Source organism: Gigantopelta aegis, chromosome 1 (assembly GCF_016097555.1).
Source record: "Gigantopelta aegis isolate Gae_Host chromosome 1, Gae_host_genome, whole genome shotgun sequence".
Lineage (NCBI taxonomy): Eukaryota > Metazoa > Mollusca > Gastropoda > Neomphalida > Peltospiridae > Gigantopelta > Gigantopelta aegis.
In genome coordinates, this window is record NC_054699.1 from 20,208,288 (window position 1) to 20,228,018 (window position 19,731).

Below are 19,731 nucleotides of genomic sequence, written 5' to 3' on the forward strand. Positions count from 1 at the left end.
TTCTGTTGTGTCTACTTAAGATACAGACTTTCTTTTTAAGCCAAGTTGTGTAACTTGTGCCTAATCCATTTGTTCTTTAAAAAGCAATAAAATATGTTTCAATCAACAGGCCAATTGGTGCATCTGGATATTTATTTTAAGTAACTGTAGGCATTTATTCATACCAATTACTTCTGTTTTTTAAAAGAGCAAAGGCAAAATGTTTCTTGCTTGTTTGTGTGACTTTATTTCCTCCCCAGTTATAATGTATTATTCCTTGCTTTTTTCTGTTTTATTGAATTGCGAGGGCTGCATTCTACAATTGAATGTACTTTAAACACTTGTATGATGATGTACATGTAATCACTGAAATCAAATCTAAATGGCCACTTTCACTTTATTCAACCAATCAAAACACAGCTGGCATAAAATTCCTAGACTTTTTAAAATTAGAAACATATCCATGACCTTTTAAAAAACATGAAATAAAAGGATAAAAATAATTTTAAAAATTAGTTCTTAACATAAGTTAATAGCATTATAGTGCTTTCATACAAACTATTGACTTCCTATTGTGCTATTTTTAACATCAAATATTTAAAAATTATTAACCAGTTTTCATTTTCCATAATTTTTCATGACCAGGGTCGAAGTTCTGTGACTTTCCAGCTGCACAATGGCATCAACAGCATAACACAATTATTAGTTTCCACTGTCCAGCAGTCATATCCCAGTCGATATTACAAGATGCAATAATGAATAATGTGTTTAAAAGTTTTTTGTGTTTGTCACCAGATGGAGAGTATCATCATCATTAATGCAATAATATTCTTATTTTAGTAATTCTCTTTCATTGCAAATATCATTATGTACTCCACTACAAGTTGTTCTGCATCTAGAAATCCTCTTGCAGCTCTACTGAACTATGCACTAAGCCCCCTCTAAAACGTCATCCTGTACATCTGTAGAACTGTGCGTTAATCCCTTCTGAAAATACTGTGACAGTTACAAATACAATGTATGTAGAACTGTGTATGAAATCTCCTAGAACGTCTGTAACCGTTCTGAAGAACTGTGCATAAAGTCCATCTTGCAAAATCTTCCAGTAATTTGGTACAATTGCCCTTCAGCAATTTCAACATATCTACAGGTACGTGTAGTCCTTGAGCTACATGTATAAACAGTTCTCTTGAACTCTATCATAATATGTCTTCCAACAGTTCTTTAGATTTCTGCATAAAGCTCCTTTAGAAATTCTGTAACAGTTTTGTAAAACACTGCATCAAGCTTTTTCGACAAGTCCTGCGATATTGTCACACTTGCTTTCATAAAGAACCTTTTTCCTTGGCTGTTATCCACAATTGACACAATTATCAACATAATTTGTTTATTTTTCTTTCAATAGTGCTAATTTCTTTCTTTTTTAAAAAAAAGAGGAAATGTTTACTAACATGCATGTATACATTATATGATATTTCTAGGCAAAAGCAATCCTTTGGAATTTCAAGGAATTGATGACTATTTCTCAGCTGCATTCCGTGTTGCTGTGTCACTTTTATGACAAGTAAAAAAAATCCTTTAAATATATTATGAACAATCCGGTGACATAATCTTCATGCTATTAGATACCTGTAAAAAATTAATTACAATAAACCTAGCACTTGTTGTTTCAGGACGTAAGATTTCAGGGGTTTTTTTTATTATGGGAGACACTTTTTCAGTTCCCTGTCCTGTGATCATTGGTACCCATGATAAACTGTTTTCATGCTAACATAGTAATGGTTGATTATGATACATGATAATGGGCAACAGATATTTAGTTCCATAAAATCTGAAGGCCTGTTGTTTTAACAACATATAACTTTTATTTATTGCCAACACATTATGTAGTACATGTATTACCACACAACCCCCAAATACCCATGGCAAGAGGTTTCTTAATAAGGCTCGGAATTCATTTTGAGGCGTGGGAAGCAAATCTTTGCTTTTCAATTTCAAGATGGAAGCAAATTCAGATTCAGTTCTAGAAATTAGTCTGAAATTAGACTTGATAGCCTAACTTTGTGGGAGACTCGAGACAAATGCAAATAAAAACATAAGATTTATATTATCCTTCTGAAAATGAAGCATATTGCAAATTTAGCAGGATTTCATACTTGAGACTGCAAATCTCAGATTCTGAGATAATAATCCTAAAATATCTATATTGCATCATGGTTATGATTCTGGTGGAATTCTAAAAAATCCACCCCCAAATTCAAGAATTCTAGACATATCTAAAATATTGTCAAAAATAAGATGAACAGAAAAACTGCTTGAGGAGTTGCACATTTTAAGTGACATTTGCTGCCTGTCAATTTCGAGCCTTACAATTACATAATGACACAATAAAATTATGTAACATGTTTTTCTTTTTTCCTGGTATCTCACAAATGATCATAGCTACCGGGTATATATATATATATATATATATATATATATATATATATATATATATGATATATGATATATAAAATGACTATAGCAACTACAAGCAGCGGTAGTTACTACACATGATCAAAGTAATAGCCATTCTATGGATGGACTTCACAAAGTGACTATAAATCATTTCTTTTTCACCAAAATGTTCTGTATAATCCAAACAATTTTGTAATGCAGATTTGTTTAATTGTGGTCTCAAAATAACTGGAGATTAAATGCCCAATTTCCCTGAAGTAATAAAGCAATACAGTTTGAAAAAAAAAAAAAAAAAAAAAAAAAATAGAAAGAACTCCTCCAACATGTTAAATTTTGAAAATAGAAAAACCTACTGGGTCTACAACCTTAAAGTAAAAACTAGCAACCTGACTGTACTGCTGAAACAATACATGTCCCCTATATGTCAAACGTGATAGGCAACATTACGTGATAAACCTACATACAAAATTGCAGCTCAATACCGTGACACATTCCACAGAAAAGCCTGGAAAACTATGGTTTTAATAGCCAGGGAAAGAAAGAAATATTTTATTTAACGACACACTCAACACATTTTATTTACGGTTATATGGCATCAAACATATGGTTAAGGACCACACAGATACTGAGAAAGGCAATCTGCTGTCGCCACTTCATAGGCTACTCTTTTCAATTAGCAGCAAGGGATCCTTTATATGCACCATCCCACAGACAGGATAGTACATACCATGGCCTTTGTTACACCAATCGTGGTACATTGGCTGGAATGAGAAATAGCGCAATGGGCTAATAGCCAGGGTTTCCACCATAGTGTACTAACGATAAAATTACATACCCTAAACTCTTGGAAATTAATGGATACATTGTTTTACATTTTTCAGATAGATTATAGTAAGAGACCTGCTTTTTAAAATTTATAAAGTATATAAATGCAGTATCCAATTTCAAATGATTTCAGACACATAACCACTTAGTAGGTGGACTTACAATCTGTTTTGATTTTATTACGTAGCTTCAAATTATTTTGTGGCAGAAAACCTGATATCGCCTATGTTCAAGGGTCATATCTCTGTCAAAAATGGGCAAATCCCCAGGAAAACTCAAGTTCGATCTGTAGTTCTATTTGTTAAAGCTATAAATAATATTTCAGCTCAGTATCTAGAGACACTGTGGGAGGGGGGGGGGGGGGGCAGGCCAGAAAATCATATGCTGGACAGACTGACGGAAACAAAATCTATAGTTCCCTCCCTCCGGTTGGACCAGTAGGGAACTAACAATAATAGAAGTACATGTAAGTGGATGGTTTGGGGTGGGGTCACCGTAAAATACAAAGTAATTATTAATGATTGTGCCTACATATATGATCTATGAGTACTTCCGTTGCTGGATTCATCAATGGTAAAAAGTTATGTAACTAAAAATGAATGACATTAATAATACAATTCAGGATTAAAGTTAGTATCAAGCCAAAGCGGGTAAAGATTCAAATTAAGGAGTGAAAATTCATATTAATGGGTGAATATCTGGCACTGAATGCAGCAAAAAAATAAAGAAGCATACATAAATATAGAGACTATTTCATATTTTAGTTTTTTTATGAGGGTTTTTTTCAAATACAATTTGTATGTCATGTGATGTGTGAAAACTAGGGTTTTTTTTAGAAATTGTGAAGCAAACTCATTACGAATGTGAAAGTATTATTCAAAAATCATATATGAATATAAACATCCAACCATGAAATGGTCTCGATATTTAATACAACTTTTTTGATATTTTAGAAAAAAATAAACATTATTAGTTAAAACCAATGAACAAAAACATTGTAGATTAGTCTGAAACCAGATGACTGACAAAGTCATGGCACCAGTGATCCTGGGGGGGGGGGGGGGGGGGGGGGGGGGGTGGGTGGAGGAGGAGGAGGAGAGAAGAGAGAGAATGTGCATGAAAACAACCAAACAACCTGCATAACTGTTTTGGTTTTTTTTACTGTAAACAATTTAAATTCTATATAAATATTGTATTTAACATATATTTATATATATACATTTTGTCAAAATGTGTAAAAAGAAAGTTGGAAATTTTATTTGTCAATAGGAATTCAAATTGGGTTTTTTAAACACTAACAAAAACTAAACAAGTCATCAGATAACAAGATAAAAGATATAGTAGCTATGGTCAACGACATTCAATCCTCACACCCTTGTTTTGGCTTTGTACACATTAAACAAATATATACTGAAACGTTTTTTAATTCTACATAAATATTTTATTTAATGTTTTGTCATATTCCCTATGATTCTTAATATTATGAATTATTTTATTATATAATTTATTATGCTTGTACACTGCCATCAAAATTGGTGAAAAACCCCCAGTTAAACATGTTATTTGCCAACAGGAATTAAAATTGTCACTTTTAAACATAAGTTAACAAAACAGAAACACACGCCAGTCATCCGATAAGGTCGACAACAGTCACTCTTCACACTTTTGTTTTGGCTTCATACACAATAAATGTAACCTATCTAATGGTAAATTTTTTTATATGATGTATTTGACAATGGTACTTTTTATATTTTTCACTTTTTTAAAACTTAAAAGTTAATATTTTGTCCAAAATTATTAATAACAAAAACATACTAACCTGTAAACAGCTTTGTTTGCTCAAAAGAAAACCCGGAACTATTTTGACAGGGGTCAAAGTAGACCAGTTCTTGGTTTTTATTTTAATATGACGAAGCATTGTAATAATATAGCTCATTTTGAATTTGAATGACATCAGTATTCCAATGCATCTTGTTACAATAACAATAAACAGGGTAAATGACAAAATTGTTTTCACAATTCTGGTAAATTCCGATATAAAATTTCAAATGAAAATGTTTGTTTGAGAATTACTAAGCACCTGACTGTTTGAAGAAAACCTTGTAATTAAAACATTGTACTATTTACAAAATATGGATCTGAAGTGAAATTATGTTAAGATGTTATATATATTGTGTACAAAGGGAAAACAAGGGTGTCAAAAGTGATTGTCGTTGACCTTAGAAAACAATGTAACAAATACAATGTCTGTATTGTAAGTAACGGTAACTACATGTATTAACCTTCAACTGTGTGTTTGGGCCATACTTTGTCATGTTTATTTTGGAATACTTGTTAATGGAAATAATGTTTTTGTGACATTCAGATTAAAATATTTCCTATTTTTATTTTAACCTATTCTTCTCTGTCTCAACATTATGAGTATATTTATGCAATATAAGTTCCAGAAAAACGAGGAACTTTTTGCAGAAAATGCTATAACCAAGAAGTTTTAAAGAAATTTCTATCAAAATTTTACTTTATTTAATGGCAATTAAAATTAAATTAGCAGTTATTGAATAATACTGCTGTGAAAATGTACCTGACAAAACCATCATCCAAACAAATAAACAAACAAAACAAAATGAAATGGAATGAAAGTTAAAAGTCAAGGACGAGACATTGTGTTACCATTATCTTGGCTTCGTACACAATTAGTTTGAGATATTTTAATGTAATTGCACTTCTGGTCCATTTTTTTTAAGGTACAACTGTTTAAATTACAAAGGGTTTTTTTCCCCAATACATACACCCCAATATATACACCATCACATTCATTGGTAATCATGAAACTAAAAATGTCCAAACTGAAACCTATCCTAACAATTTAAAAGAAGTGTTACAGATTTAATGGATTTATTTATTATTCACAATGACAGAGTGGCAGTGACATTTTAAAAAAAATAAGGTCAAGCAAATTTAAAAATAAATCTGTCTACATAGATTAAAATTAACCTTCAACCCTATCACAATCATTGTCATTTCTACATTGAGAAAATAGCATCATTTACATGTGGGTGTGTTTTGTTTTTCATAAACAGACAAAAAATAACTTGAACTTGTAAGTTTACAAAGTATTCAAAGTTTAGAAAGATTTGTCAAATATAACATTAAAAAATGTTGTGTTATATTTATTGTATACAAAGCAGGGGTGGGGAAAAGCCCTTTTCTCCCGGTCTGGGACCGATTCTCGATCTCCGAGACCGAATTTTTTTTTTTAAAACGTGTGTTTGCCGGTCCCACTTTTGTCATTCTTGTCGGTCCGAAGCACCTGTCCATTTCTATTATTGGAACAAATTCTTATCCGTCAAGTGGACAGGCCTGTCCAGACATCGGTATCTCATTGCATGATTTAAAATAATAAATAAATAGTGGTCAATATGGCTAGTGGCAAGACGTCTGTGATTTTGAAGTCTGCCTAAGTATATATCGCCAGTCACTGAAGTCGGACCTACAGTAGTGTCCATCCACAGCCACTAGGCTAGACATTAATTTTGTCAAAGTTGCTGAGCCGATCAAGAGATTGAACAGACGTTAACAATAACACCATTCTTGGTGAGAGAGCCATCAAGGTATTATACTCCAATTAAAACAAAGGACCCAGAGTTTGCAACTGGTTACAATCAACACCTGTCAACACCTATGTACGGTGATTTGTCGGGTCGAGTGTCCCAGTCCGAAGCAAGAGACTTTTGTGCAATACAAACTGCTTGAAATAGCATAAAATATACTGAAATAATCTATAAATGTATTTATTGTTGACTGTTCAATGTAGTCTATCCAATAATTATAAAGGATTTTAAAATTAACAAAAGGTTTCCACTTTTTTGTTAACAAGTGGGAGTAAACAGAACAGCTACATGTACTGGTTATGTCAAGAGCCAGTAGAGGTCAAATTTCGTCCAATCAGTGATGACGTTATTAATCTCTTTGTCTAAACATGTGCTATCTCAGGTTGTCAAACGCTTCAACGGTGCGATCTTTTATTAATTTTCAGGACACAGTACTGAATATTCGTACTTTTTATACATATATGGGATTTAAATTCATAGCTTTTATTCCTTTTTTATATTATTTATTCCATTATGTAAAATATATACAATTTGTGGGGTGGGGTTTTTTTCACTAATGTGATAAAAAAAAAAAAGGTTTTTTTTATTCCTTTCTTCCCCCCCCCACCCCCTCCCCCCTCCGTTAATGATGACATCAAGCGGGACCGATTGACAATTTTATTTTCCCCCACCCCTGATACAAAGCCAAAACAACGATGCCAACACAATATTTTGTCACCAACATCAATAATTAGACCTTTTTCATTTACAAGGGAGGTAATTCACGACTCAACTTGTTCAACCTACAAAAAGTTCCAATAATAAAAATGTGAATGTTATGTCTGTATTTTCACTGTAGCTAAGATACAGTGAAACTATGACTACTCATTGATTATCATTTCCATTGCTTCTATAATCTACATATTATTTCAAGACTGTGTACCTAATATTTTAAGACAATTATATGTTGTTTAATAACATCTTTTTTCACTAACATATGTTGATTTATTATCTTTAACTGATAATTCACAGTATGGAGAAAACCTCAGCAACTCATAATGTATACCAATTTTGTTTAATCTTATAGTAATACTCCATGTTTTATTTTTTTGTGTGGCAAAAAACCCACACAAAAAACCAAGCAACTTGTTCACATCTGACTGAAAAATATCTAGCCAATTTCCATGTTGCCTCCCCAAGTAAAACAAAACAAATCTGCGTTAACAACATAATTCCCTCACTGATGAATACAACATGAAATATATTCATCAAATTGAAGTTCAGTTTGGAATTGGTGACCACAAGCTAAAACCAATCCACTCACAATTTTACAAACATTTAGATTCTGTTTTATTTTAATTTGACGAAACATGTTCATGCAATGACTGACATCTTGTTAGTAAATTTTCTGTTCACCCAGAGCTAGTATGGACTGGAACCCATGCTCTTAAAACTTTAAGTCCAGATGCCAAGTTTTAATAAAGTCTCACCTATATATACAAATTGCATGCAGTTAAAAGTCAGGAGACTTTAAACAAATGTTTTAGTCTGAACTTTTTATGTTTCATAAGTGAACACCTAATTCAACTAACTTTCGTTGCCCTGAAATTAATGTTCAAAAGACTAATTTAGTGAAAGCACATACTTAGGATGTACCTGTAATTCCTTTGAAATGGTACCACTAAAAATATCATGAATCACACCAGACAAAGAAATGAACATTTGTTAATGAAGTGCTATGTGTAACATGTGAGGAGGACAGGTCCAACTGTGAAAACTGTGAACTGGAGGTTATTGGTGGTGTGGGCCCCCTGTACTACACCCCTCCCACCCCATAACAGGGTCCGTACCAAATTCCATGACTTCATCGACTTTTTAATGGAATTGTTCATTACTTTTTTAAAGAAAAGAATTTTGAAGAATGTTTCTGTTATCATCAACCTGAGCCCATGCTTATAAAACTGAAAGTCTAGACTTTAATAAAGTCCAGACTTTAACATAATGCTAATCTTGATAACATGTGAATTGATGATCTGTGTTTATGTTCTTGTAAATTGGGGAAGTAGGAATAAATTATTATCAACCAATTCCAATTTTCATGACTGTCCATGTCAAAATTCCACAACATTCCAAGCCTGAAAAATCGATTTTGCCAATTACTTTTCAGGATGACATTGGCCTGTATGAATCCTGTGCTAACACTATAGCGTAGATCTCACCGTTTAAGAGGAGCTAACACCCGTATTTAAGGAGAGGAAGATTTAGCTCCTCTTAGCAGGTGAACTTACATGGTATCAACATGCTGAGCATTTAATAAATTTCAGTTTCTTTCAAGATGAGATCTGTAATGGCACTGTAATGAATTCATGTCATCCTGTTTACACACACACACCACAGCATGGATGTCTTTATTAAAAACCTTAAATAACATCCCTTGCCAGAATCACAAACACATCATAACATGGAGTTGTCTTTATTAAAAACACTAAATAACATCCCTCACCAGAATCACACACACAAGACGTACAGACAGACGGACAGACAGTTTACCTCTTGCAAAAGATCCTGAGCGGCGATGGCCTTGAGAACGTTCTTCTTGCTAGTCTCCTGGACCTCACCTCCGAGGAGAAACTCGTCCAGCATGAAGTATGCCTTCTCAAAGTTGAAGATTATGTCAAGTTCACACACCTGTAAGACAAACGAGCACATTTCATCACTGTAGAAACTCTGAAAAATATATTCATATTTAAACATGTACATGTAATGTTTAAGCTTGAGGAACAAAAAAAAATCACAATTATATAAAAAAGAGAAAAGTATTGATTCCCACCCTCATAAAAGTTTACATCAGAATTATGTTTAAGGAATATCTTTATTAACATTTAAAAAAAAGAAAAAAGAGTGGCACTCCGATGGACCCCTCCTGGAAAAAGGAAATGAGGAACACCGAAAGAAACATGGAGGAGGGCAGTAGAGAAGGAAATTCTAGAGGGCAGTCTGAGCTGGGGGCTGCTGGAGAAGCTGGCAAAAGATAGGCAACAGTGGTGATCTCTGGTTACAGCCGTATGTGCTTTTCAGCATGAAGGGGATTAAGTAGGTTACATATAAAAAATATTTTTCTGCATAAAATATTAGTGATGTATTAAACATGTTTCTGATCGTTCTAATATTTGTATTAGGTTAAATTTCATTTTATTTCCTAATGTTTTTTCGTACATACGAAATTATTTAAAGACAAAATCCAATTTCGGCTTCTTAGAAATATTAAGATGACCAGAAACACATTGAATATACAGACACTGATATTCTAAACAAGAAAATATATTTAATATGTAAATTTAATCGTAGAAGTATTTTATTAGTCGGAAACATCTTACAATGTAGCAAACTCAGGAATGTCCCTTTAAGCCCTGTTCTTCACGGGTAGAGTTTGTACTTTAGAAAACAGCCCTAGCTTCATCTCAGAAGCACAGTTTGATGGACAGACTTTCAATTTTAATATTTTTATCTAGTCAATGTACAATCATGGTGTTAAATCACTAGAGCTGGGCTGTATACCGTATATACCGTTCATAATCGGTATCATGTCAATACTGATTTATCAAACCAAGCAAATTTCAAAATACCATAATTTCAGTATTGAAAAATATTTCCTGCCATTTAGGAAAGCACTAACAATATATCTGACGAACCAAAATGGATTGGGTATAAATCAGACGAGAGCCTTGTGTATGGAATTTACTGCTCGATATCGGTATGGGTATTGTGTCAATACCGAATACTGTACCGATACCCAGGTAAATCACCAAAACAATACTGATATCGATACCGAACGTAAAATTTCAATACCGCCCAGCTCTATAAATCACTTGAGAAATAACATGTAAGCTCTGACCACAGATAACGACAACTGAAGAAGACACTTACACTACCAAAGTACTTGTCGAGAAGTTCAACGTATCGGTGGATTATCTCCAACGTCAGCAACTCATTGTCCTCCGGCTCAATAGCACAGCAGAAATACAGACTAGCATATCTATGGAGAAAAAACCAAAACAATGATAACTTTATTTTACATTTCTGACATTCAGTACTTAGGCCAAAAACTAAAATTCAGTCTCTGGTCAGAACAAATTTCCAGAATTGATGCGGTGATGCAGCTTTTAAAATGTTTTTTAAAGCATTGATTGCAAAGAAAAGATGTGTATATTTGATACTGAAATAATGACATATTTAAATTGAAATCAGAATGCAAGTCCTTGTTCATGCACGATGACACTTTGGCTCCAAATGTGGTTTTACATTATAGCAGGAAAAGTCCAGCAAAAAACGTCAACTTTTTAAAAAAATTATCTGGGCTAGTGGAAATTATCAACTGTATTACTGTAATACATAGGGCACTAGACAACGCTTCTGTGAGGGCTAGTAACTTTCTCAAACATTTGTGGGACACTGCTATAAGCGTTTTATCAAAGAAGAAGGCAGGTAGTTCTTGGGTAGCACTAAAATGCAGGCAAATATACAAAAATACAAAACAAAATTGGCAAGATTTTTATGTAGGTCTAGCTCTGGATGAGCAAAAAAATTTGCCAAATTATTTATTACACTTTAAAATTGTAAAAATCCAGTTATTTCCTAACAAAACGGCAATAATTGCATGAAATTACTTCGCCAAATTAAAATAAAATTTGCTAATTGTTTTTAAAATTCACAATTGGCGAATGCCAGAGCTAGCCCTGCAATATGTCTTACAAATGTCAAGTCACTGAATGTGTTATGTTCTTTTCCATACAATTACAAAATTAACAGTACAGTCAGACCTTGTTACAACGACCACGTTCGTCCCTGGGTCACTTTGTCGTTATATCGATTTATTAATCATCAGCTATTGGGTGTCAACAGTAGCAAGTGATTATTTATATACACCATCCCACAGACAGGATAACACATACAAAGGCATTTAATATACCAATCGTGGTACACTGGCTGGAATGATCCCTCCGACGGGGATGGATCTCAGACCATCATTAAATCCTAAGTACTGTAAATCATGAAATTAATGCGAGCAAGTAATTAATGCGAAAAATGCGGCAAACACATCGACGCATTTTTTTAAGTCTCATTCCCAATACAAAAAACGTGCAGGATTTTACTATAATACTTCTAAATAAAATAAAACTTTTATAATATAAAGATGAAACAAAATACAAAAACAATTTTTGTTAAATGTCTTTTTGTGAATACTTCAAGAATCTTTCTTTCGTTTCGATGTTGCCATTCTATTTTCACTTTCCTGGAATATCATAACGGTTATATAATACAGTGATGTTCCAAATGTTTTGTTTTTAAAAAGCTCATTTTGCAATGTGAGTATTTTTCAAATTTTCTTACACTTCTGGATTACTGTATACATTTAAACTGTTTTGAACATTTGTAAAATTATAATCAACAAATTTTATTACTAAATATATTCCTTTAACAATTAAACAGTAGAAAATTATATAACCGCAACCAACAATCCGTGCGTATTTTTTCAACTCGACTCTATACATGGCATTTAAGTTAGACTGGTCGCAAGTTGTCACTGTTGCAATATATCGCATTTGTTAACGTCTATTCCTGTGCTGCGCATCAAGTGTATAAAATCAGTCTAAAACATTTGTTAGAATAATACGTCTGTGTTCGCGTGAAATATTGTGCCCTGTAATAGCAACCCGTTTTACCTTTTATTCCTACTGGTGGATTAATTAGAAGCAATCACCACACAAAAGTGCGAGGCATACCCTTAACAATAAGGTGTAGTTATACTAATTACACTACTTTAAGTAATTAGGGCTTCCTGGTCGACCCACCATGCGATTAGCTTCAGATTATGTAGTAGCTGTGAAAACAACTACTGACTTCTTTTAACATGAAAGATGAAGCCCAAACGATATAATAACAACACAACTGTGGTTTTTATTTGATGTGGACTTTTGCCCGACGCATTAATAAAAAGACGCACTTTTGTTCACTCATGTACGGACGCAATAATATCATGACGTATTAATTACATGATTTACAGTATATTATTATTAATCAAAGCGCATTCACAGTCAATCTAATCGATTACAAAATGTCATAAAACTAGTAGACTTGATTGTTCAAAGTTAATCCTTTAATTGAATGACTAAAGGCTTATGTTGAAAAGCAATACATGTCTACATAGTTAGCCAACATCGGTAACTCAGACATCATGTGACACTGTCGGCCCGCGACGAGATCAAGGATGCCAAATGACTGTGTATACTGCCAACGTACTACGGCATCTGTGATTATGTAATGTTGTTGTAAAGAGGTGTTTTTAGATGTTGGGTGCACGTTTGTTCCTAATTTGCTCTGCCGGTGTCGGAAAGTGTGAATTCCATTGTAATGAACAAAATAAAATTGGTGTATGTCTGCTCCAGACAATTTGTGGTCAGATGGTGTAAATGTTGTAGTAACGACGGTCGTTGTAACGAGGTCTGACTGTATATAGATAGATATATATGTATGTATGCAGGCGGTCATTAACCTGATTTCTGCCAATCAATGTCTTGTCCAAATTCCGCATTTACATCATTTCATACCGTTTGGGACTTTAAAAAACAAAATCCTTGCAATTACACTTGAAGAACAGTTTAAACAACACGGTCATGTGACTGTTACCTTTTATAAACTATTTTCAGATCCTTCCACTCGAGGAAACTGCACATCTTTGGCTTTCTTGACAACACCATGGTAACCAATTCTCGGGTTATCTTCTTCTTCTGCTTGTCTGTGTGAGCTTCATACCACTTCTGAAGCCGCAGTTTGCCCTGTCGGCTGAACAGTAACATAAACTGCATCTGAAGGAAAAGTAAATTTATGACAATTTTAACATGAAAATTGTACACATACTTGTTATAAATTTCTAAGTCTTCCAGGCATGATTTTTTAGCTTTAAGTTTCAAATATAAAAATATGTACCAGGAAAGTTTAACACTAATTTTAACCACTTGACTATGCAGTCAGTGACAACATAACCTGCATTTTAATTTATGTAAACCACATAAACTCAGATGAAATGAACCGAATAGCTTTCAAAATAATAAATGTTTAGTCCCATGGGTTCTAGTCTTCTGTGGTCATTTCCTACGAAAGCACAACAAAGCATCCTTCTGGAGGAAAATTAACAGAAAATTCAATATCCTATTTTCACAATACTACTATTAAGATGCCCTGAAACACAATTTCCTGCATTCTACATATGAAATTAATTCATTATGAGAAATGCTGGTCTAAATACCAACAATATATTTGTATCCAGAATTATTGGGGGAATCTCCCTAGCTCCTCTTGACAGGCATGCGCCTAATATAAAATAGCGCAAATCTAAACCCTAATCACTCTTTGTGCTTGGAAAGATATTTGCCTGTTACCCCCCATTATACCGATACATACATGTATGTACATGTATAAAGAGGGAACCTCACGATAACTCAAAAACCAACCCTAACAATAGGGGATTAACAGTCGGTTATTTTACCCATGCACTCATAACAGGCATGTGCTATCAAGGTTTATACCAAAATGAAATTTTTGGGTATGGTGCTATGGAACTGAATATTTACAATGTGTGTGCTGAATGCAACCAGTCAACAGGGGTATGGGGACCTCCCCCATAAAGAAAATGGGTTAGGTTTAGGGTTAGGATTAAGAAAATCATACAGTAATGATAAGAGTCATCAGTATTGTCGTTGTATGAAAATTAAAGGATGGCGGCTGCATGGCACCACCCCCTTCAAAAAAACATTTAATTTTTTTTTTTTTAAATGGGGGGGGGGGAAAGCTTGGTCGACTTTGTGGAAAGACATACTCCTTATTTCGCCTCTCAGTATTTGGTTTAAAAAAGTGATACGAAATACAAGCCGACTCATCTTTTAATTGAATCGAGATGTTGTCTGTCTGACATTCACTGGTAGTTCCAGTTTTGATGAACCGATCAGTTATAATATTATTTTAAAGGCATATTGTCACAGACCACTGACCTATTTAATGGTCTAACAAAGTAATACCTGAACAACAATAATTTGATTTCTCCCTAAATATACTTTATTCAACCATCTTCATAACCATCATACTCCATTTATTAACCAACTGTAATTTGCAAATGAGGACAAAATATCAGACGATAGTTAGTTGAAACAAGACAGAATGATGACAAATTTGGCGACAAATAAGTTGGGGGGTTTTCAGTAGGAGATTGCCAAATCGATAAAAAATTAAATCGGTTGATATCATTAACTCAATAGTGAATAACTCAAGAGAAAGAGTTCGACCGTACCTCTCTATATCAAAGTCTCTAAGACTAACCCTAAGCCTAACCTTAAAACTAACCCTACCCATTGAAAGGGAGTACGGATCGAACTCATGCCGGGAATTGTTGCCTAAACTGAATGAATTATCATTATGAATAATGAACTGATAATGAAGGCGTGGCGAAAAAGAACTAACAATTACGAACATCGGTTTTAATAAACTCAACATGCTAATTTCCAAATACTGCATTTGTAACAAAAGTAGATATCATAAAGTTACAAATAAATATTCCGTACGTGTACATACTAACCATTTTGATAAATATTTGATTAAACTATCATCAACTAAAAACATGTCGGTCATTCATTTTTGAGATATAGTGTGTACCACGTCACGCTTTTTGTGCAAATGTCTTCTTCTCTGTAGTGTTTTCTCCCCTTGATTCTGAGATTCAGAATCTGTATACCATCTGCACAGAAACACATAGTCTGAGCATATTATGATAATTTACTGTGATTAAATTAAATAACTATTTACAGAAAATTACTCAAAATAACACTGCGGCTACTGGTAGGAGAGAGAGTAACTCCTTTGACATTATAATATGTTTAAGATGAACATTAATAACTGTAAGTTAACTGTTAACACGGTAACCAGTCAATTCGTACCATAGTCATTTCGTACCCAATTTTACCATTTCGTACCCAAGTCATTTCGAACCCTGGTCAGTTCGTACCATAGTTATTTGGTCATTTCGTACCATAGTCATTTCGTACCATGGTTATTTCGTACCATGTCTGTTTGGTCATTTCGTACCACAATCATTTATTGTGCAGCTTAGTTGACTGATAGACAGTAAAATGTTGAATTACTGATTTAAAAAAATAAACATTAGGCTCATATGAAATGATCATCAGTGGCAATATACATATGTTCATTTAAACCTTTGCTCACTTTACAAGGTATGTTTACACGTTAACGTTTATTCGTCAACAATAAAAATAAGAAGTGGCATACCGTGAAAAAAATAAGATACCGAGTATGAAAACACTATGGTACGAAATGACCAAACATTATGGTACAAGATGGTAAAAAGTAGGTACGAAATGGCTATGGTACGAAATGACTGTGGTACGAAATGACCAAAGCACTATGGTACAAAACGACTATGGTACGAAATGACTATGGTACGAAATGACCATAAACTATGGTACGAAATGGATGGTACGAAATGACTAGTAACCTTAACACTTAGTGTGTTAAGCTTGCCTGTCTTGGACATAACTGATTTAACAGTTGTCTGATGGAAGCACGCCAAAAATGTTTCATACCTCCTACAAAAAAAATTTCGTAAATAATTCCAGTTTGGTTTAACGTAAGAAGAAAAGTAAAAGTGTTTTGGATATAACAAGAAAATACTTTAATTACTGTGTGCAATTTAGAAAACAATCGGCTCAGAAATAAATAACTTGTAGTATATTCCATGGTATGAAAAAAGGGCGTTCCATGTGGGAAGAACTATACGTTATTAGCATATTTTAATGTGTTCGTCTTTGAGTTTGACGTTTCACTGGCACAATATTTTTCTCTTTATTGATCGGTAAGGTCTTTACTATTAGTTTGATGTTAGAATAGCGAGGTATCACGATAGATCGCGATATTTATTTATAATAGAAATAAAATGCAAGTCAGTGGCGGATCAAAAAAAAACATTTTAGTGGGGGGGGGGGGGCAATGACATGAGGCGGAATGCCATGGGAACTTTGAGGGAGGATTGGAGGGGGATCGTAACAAAAAAAAAAAAAAAAAATTAATATATAATACAATTATAACTGTCGCAAAACTTGGGGGGAGGCGGGCCCTTGCTCACTCCCTAGATCCGCCTTTGCAAGTAAAACTGACAGTAGGTGAGATCTAAAGTATTGAAATTTCAGTACCGTCTGCAGAAAAATACAGTCTGAGGCCGGTCACAGTTTATATGGTTGTTCCATTCTGACTTCGTGCTCTAAAGGGCACCATAATTGGTACATGTAGTAGATTTAAATGTTTTGTCTCATCCAAAACAAGCTTTCTGAGAATACTGCCAAAGCACTAATGACTGCACGTCCCTTAACGGACCCTCACAAATCTTCTAAGTTCAAGGGCCATGACTCTGTCAATACGGATACATTTAATTTCGACAGAGTTATGGCCCCCGAATAAATTCCCACAAGTCAAATGTGATCTGGCTATAAAATAAACCTCCGTATGCCCGAAAGAGAGAGATAGGGAGGGAGAAAACGCGAGTGTGTCTGTGTGCGTGTGCGTGTAGAAAGGGGAAGCTTCTGCTTCACAGACTACTGCTGGTGGGGGCACTGGGTGGGACGAGTCCATCAATGGCGTTCGATCCTGTGACCCATCAATGTCAGATGAGCACTACCACCGACCTAACTACATTACGCCCTATGTCAATTCAGAATCTACACGTAACTTGGTTATCAGATCATGTGTCATAGTGTGATTTCTCTAAATGTTAATTCCATCACTGCTCAACATGGATGCTTTAGAATGTAAAGCGAATTTGTCCTGTGTGTTTCCTTGACACAGCAGAATGTCACGAGATAAGTCTAGTCATTCGCTGGGGCTCTGTAGAGAGGTTGTGCCAACACAGATCATGGTTATGTTCAACGAATCTTGAGATATTGTGTACCAGTCTGGACACTGATGAAGGAAAAAAGCTACTGTAATGTTCAACCAACGTCAATCATGTTAAATTTGAATGAAGCCAAAGGATGTAGTGCAGAGGTCGTGGTAATATGCGTCTATGGGGTTGTTCCGGGTAGTGAAAGGAAGAAATTAATGTTTAATGACACACCCAACACTTTAGACGGTACACAAAAGATACTCTGGCTAAGAGCCGGGTAATCCCTGCATTTATCTTTAACAGAGCGTTTCATGATATCTGAAGATAGCTGAGGTGTGTGTGTGCCCAGGAAAGCGTGTTTGAACCGTAATCGGATATAAGCACGAAAATAAGTTGCAAATGGTATCTGAAAAAAAAAAAGGGCGTAAGTTGTAAAATAAATGGTACTGGATGGATACAACACTCGGTTTCTTGCTTGGAAATGAAATTCTTCTCATCTAGTCGTGGGAGGTTTATTTCAGTCTGGAATAAAACTCAAAATGGAACAGGAGTGAACGAGATAAGTAATGTGCGTGAGGTATCACATTTCACTATCTTTCGGAGTTGGGATGGGGAAACAAAACACAACACAACCAAGTTTAGCTTCATTCATGTACTGCACGTGGAACTCGGAATGGAACAGACGGAAATGACATAACTAATGTATTTGCCTACTTTTCCACCTTTCATAGTCCAATCCTTGACATGGTGAGGGGGCTTGTATGTCTCAGTGTCCCAGTGAGCTCTATGCCAGCAGGAGCTTTGGCTTCTGTTAGGGACACCCAAGCTGGACTGGTCAATGGGTAGAGGCTAGACTGATAAGGACTAAGGGTGAGGTAACCCTGACAGAAACCTCGAGTGCTGAAGTCAGAGGTATTGGGCCGCACGGCACACTCTAATAGACCACAATATCATGCATCAACAGCTATTAGGACTATTAGGACTACCTACCTTTTCTTCTTCTTTTTTTTGGGGGGGGGATGTAAACAGCAAAACAACAAAGTCTAGTATCATTCGCGTACTACTTGTGAAACTCAAAATGGAACAGAAAGGAATGAGATATCTAATGCACATGAGGTATCAAATTACCCTACTTTTTGGGAGGAATGAAAAAAAAAAAAGAGACAACACAACGAAGTCTAGCATCATTCATATACTACTCGTGAAACACAAAATTGAACAGAAGGGAATGAGATATTTAATGTATCAAATTTCCCTACTTTTCAGGAGAAATTACAAAAAAGAAAAAGACAATACAACGAAGTCTAGTATGATTCACGTACTGCACGTGAAGACATTTTTAATAAATAAAACAAAGTCGTGAAGAAACAATCTCAAATATCTCCACAGCATATCTATTTCATGACAAACTATACGAAACTTAAATCAAATGCTCTTCCTCTTCCTCTGTGATATTCATAAGTACAGAATCGATAGGCATTTAAAACAAAATTAAGATAGGTGGGTAGGTGGGTAATCAGTTTTACGTGCTCCTATACCACAAGGGTTTCGAACATGCCTATCCAGAGTCCGACCTGCGATAATGATCGGGGGCTGGACTCGGGACCGGAATTATTAAACTTAAAGACTGGTTCTCACTAGTCACTACAGTTGACTTGCCCAGAATAAATGCACTAATTATGAAACCAGAAATACATACCATATCAAACATGTATGCAAGGGAGTGCAGTTTCATGCTCAAGTCCCAGTTCAAGAATAAACCATTTCCAAGACAAGGGAACATGACTCATGACTTGACCCCATATAGTTTGCCAGTCTAGACCCTCATCTCCGATAATATTCCTGCCAGAAAGAAACTGTTGGGTATGGCACTATGGAATTAAATATTTGCTGAATGCAACAGCAGTTGACAGGGTGTGTGGCCTCCCCCAGAAAGAA

At 34.7% G+C, this 19,731-nt stretch overlaps 1 protein-coding gene across 8 annotated transcripts in view; it reads right to left on the bottom strand.

Annotated features, from left to right (window-relative positions):
- Positions 1-15,602, bottom strand: part of LOC121371780 (AP-1 complex subunit sigma-2) — a 32,028-nt gene extending 16,426 nt beyond the window's left edge. For 4 of the 8 annotated variants that reach the window (XM_041497927.1, XM_041497953.1, XM_041497945.1 and 1 more), the window contains exons 1-4: positions 15,481-15,602; positions 13,539-13,717; positions 10,779-10,887; positions 9,402-9,539 (exon numbers count right to left, since the gene is read on the bottom strand). In XM_041497927.1, coding sequence (XP_041353861.1) covers positions 9,402-9,539; positions 10,779-10,887; positions 13,539-13,717; positions 15,481-15,483 — 429 coding nt within the window. In that variant the 5' untranslated portion in view covers positions 15,484-15,602. Of the gene's footprint in view, positions 1-7,608; positions 7,655-9,401; positions 9,540-10,778; positions 10,888-13,538; positions 13,718-15,480 lie in introns of all 8 variants that reach the window. The other 4 variants (XM_041497918.1, XM_041497936.1, XM_041497981.1 and 1 more) reach the window with 2 other exon arrangements.
- Positions 15,603-19,731: the final 4,129 nt, after the last annotated feature.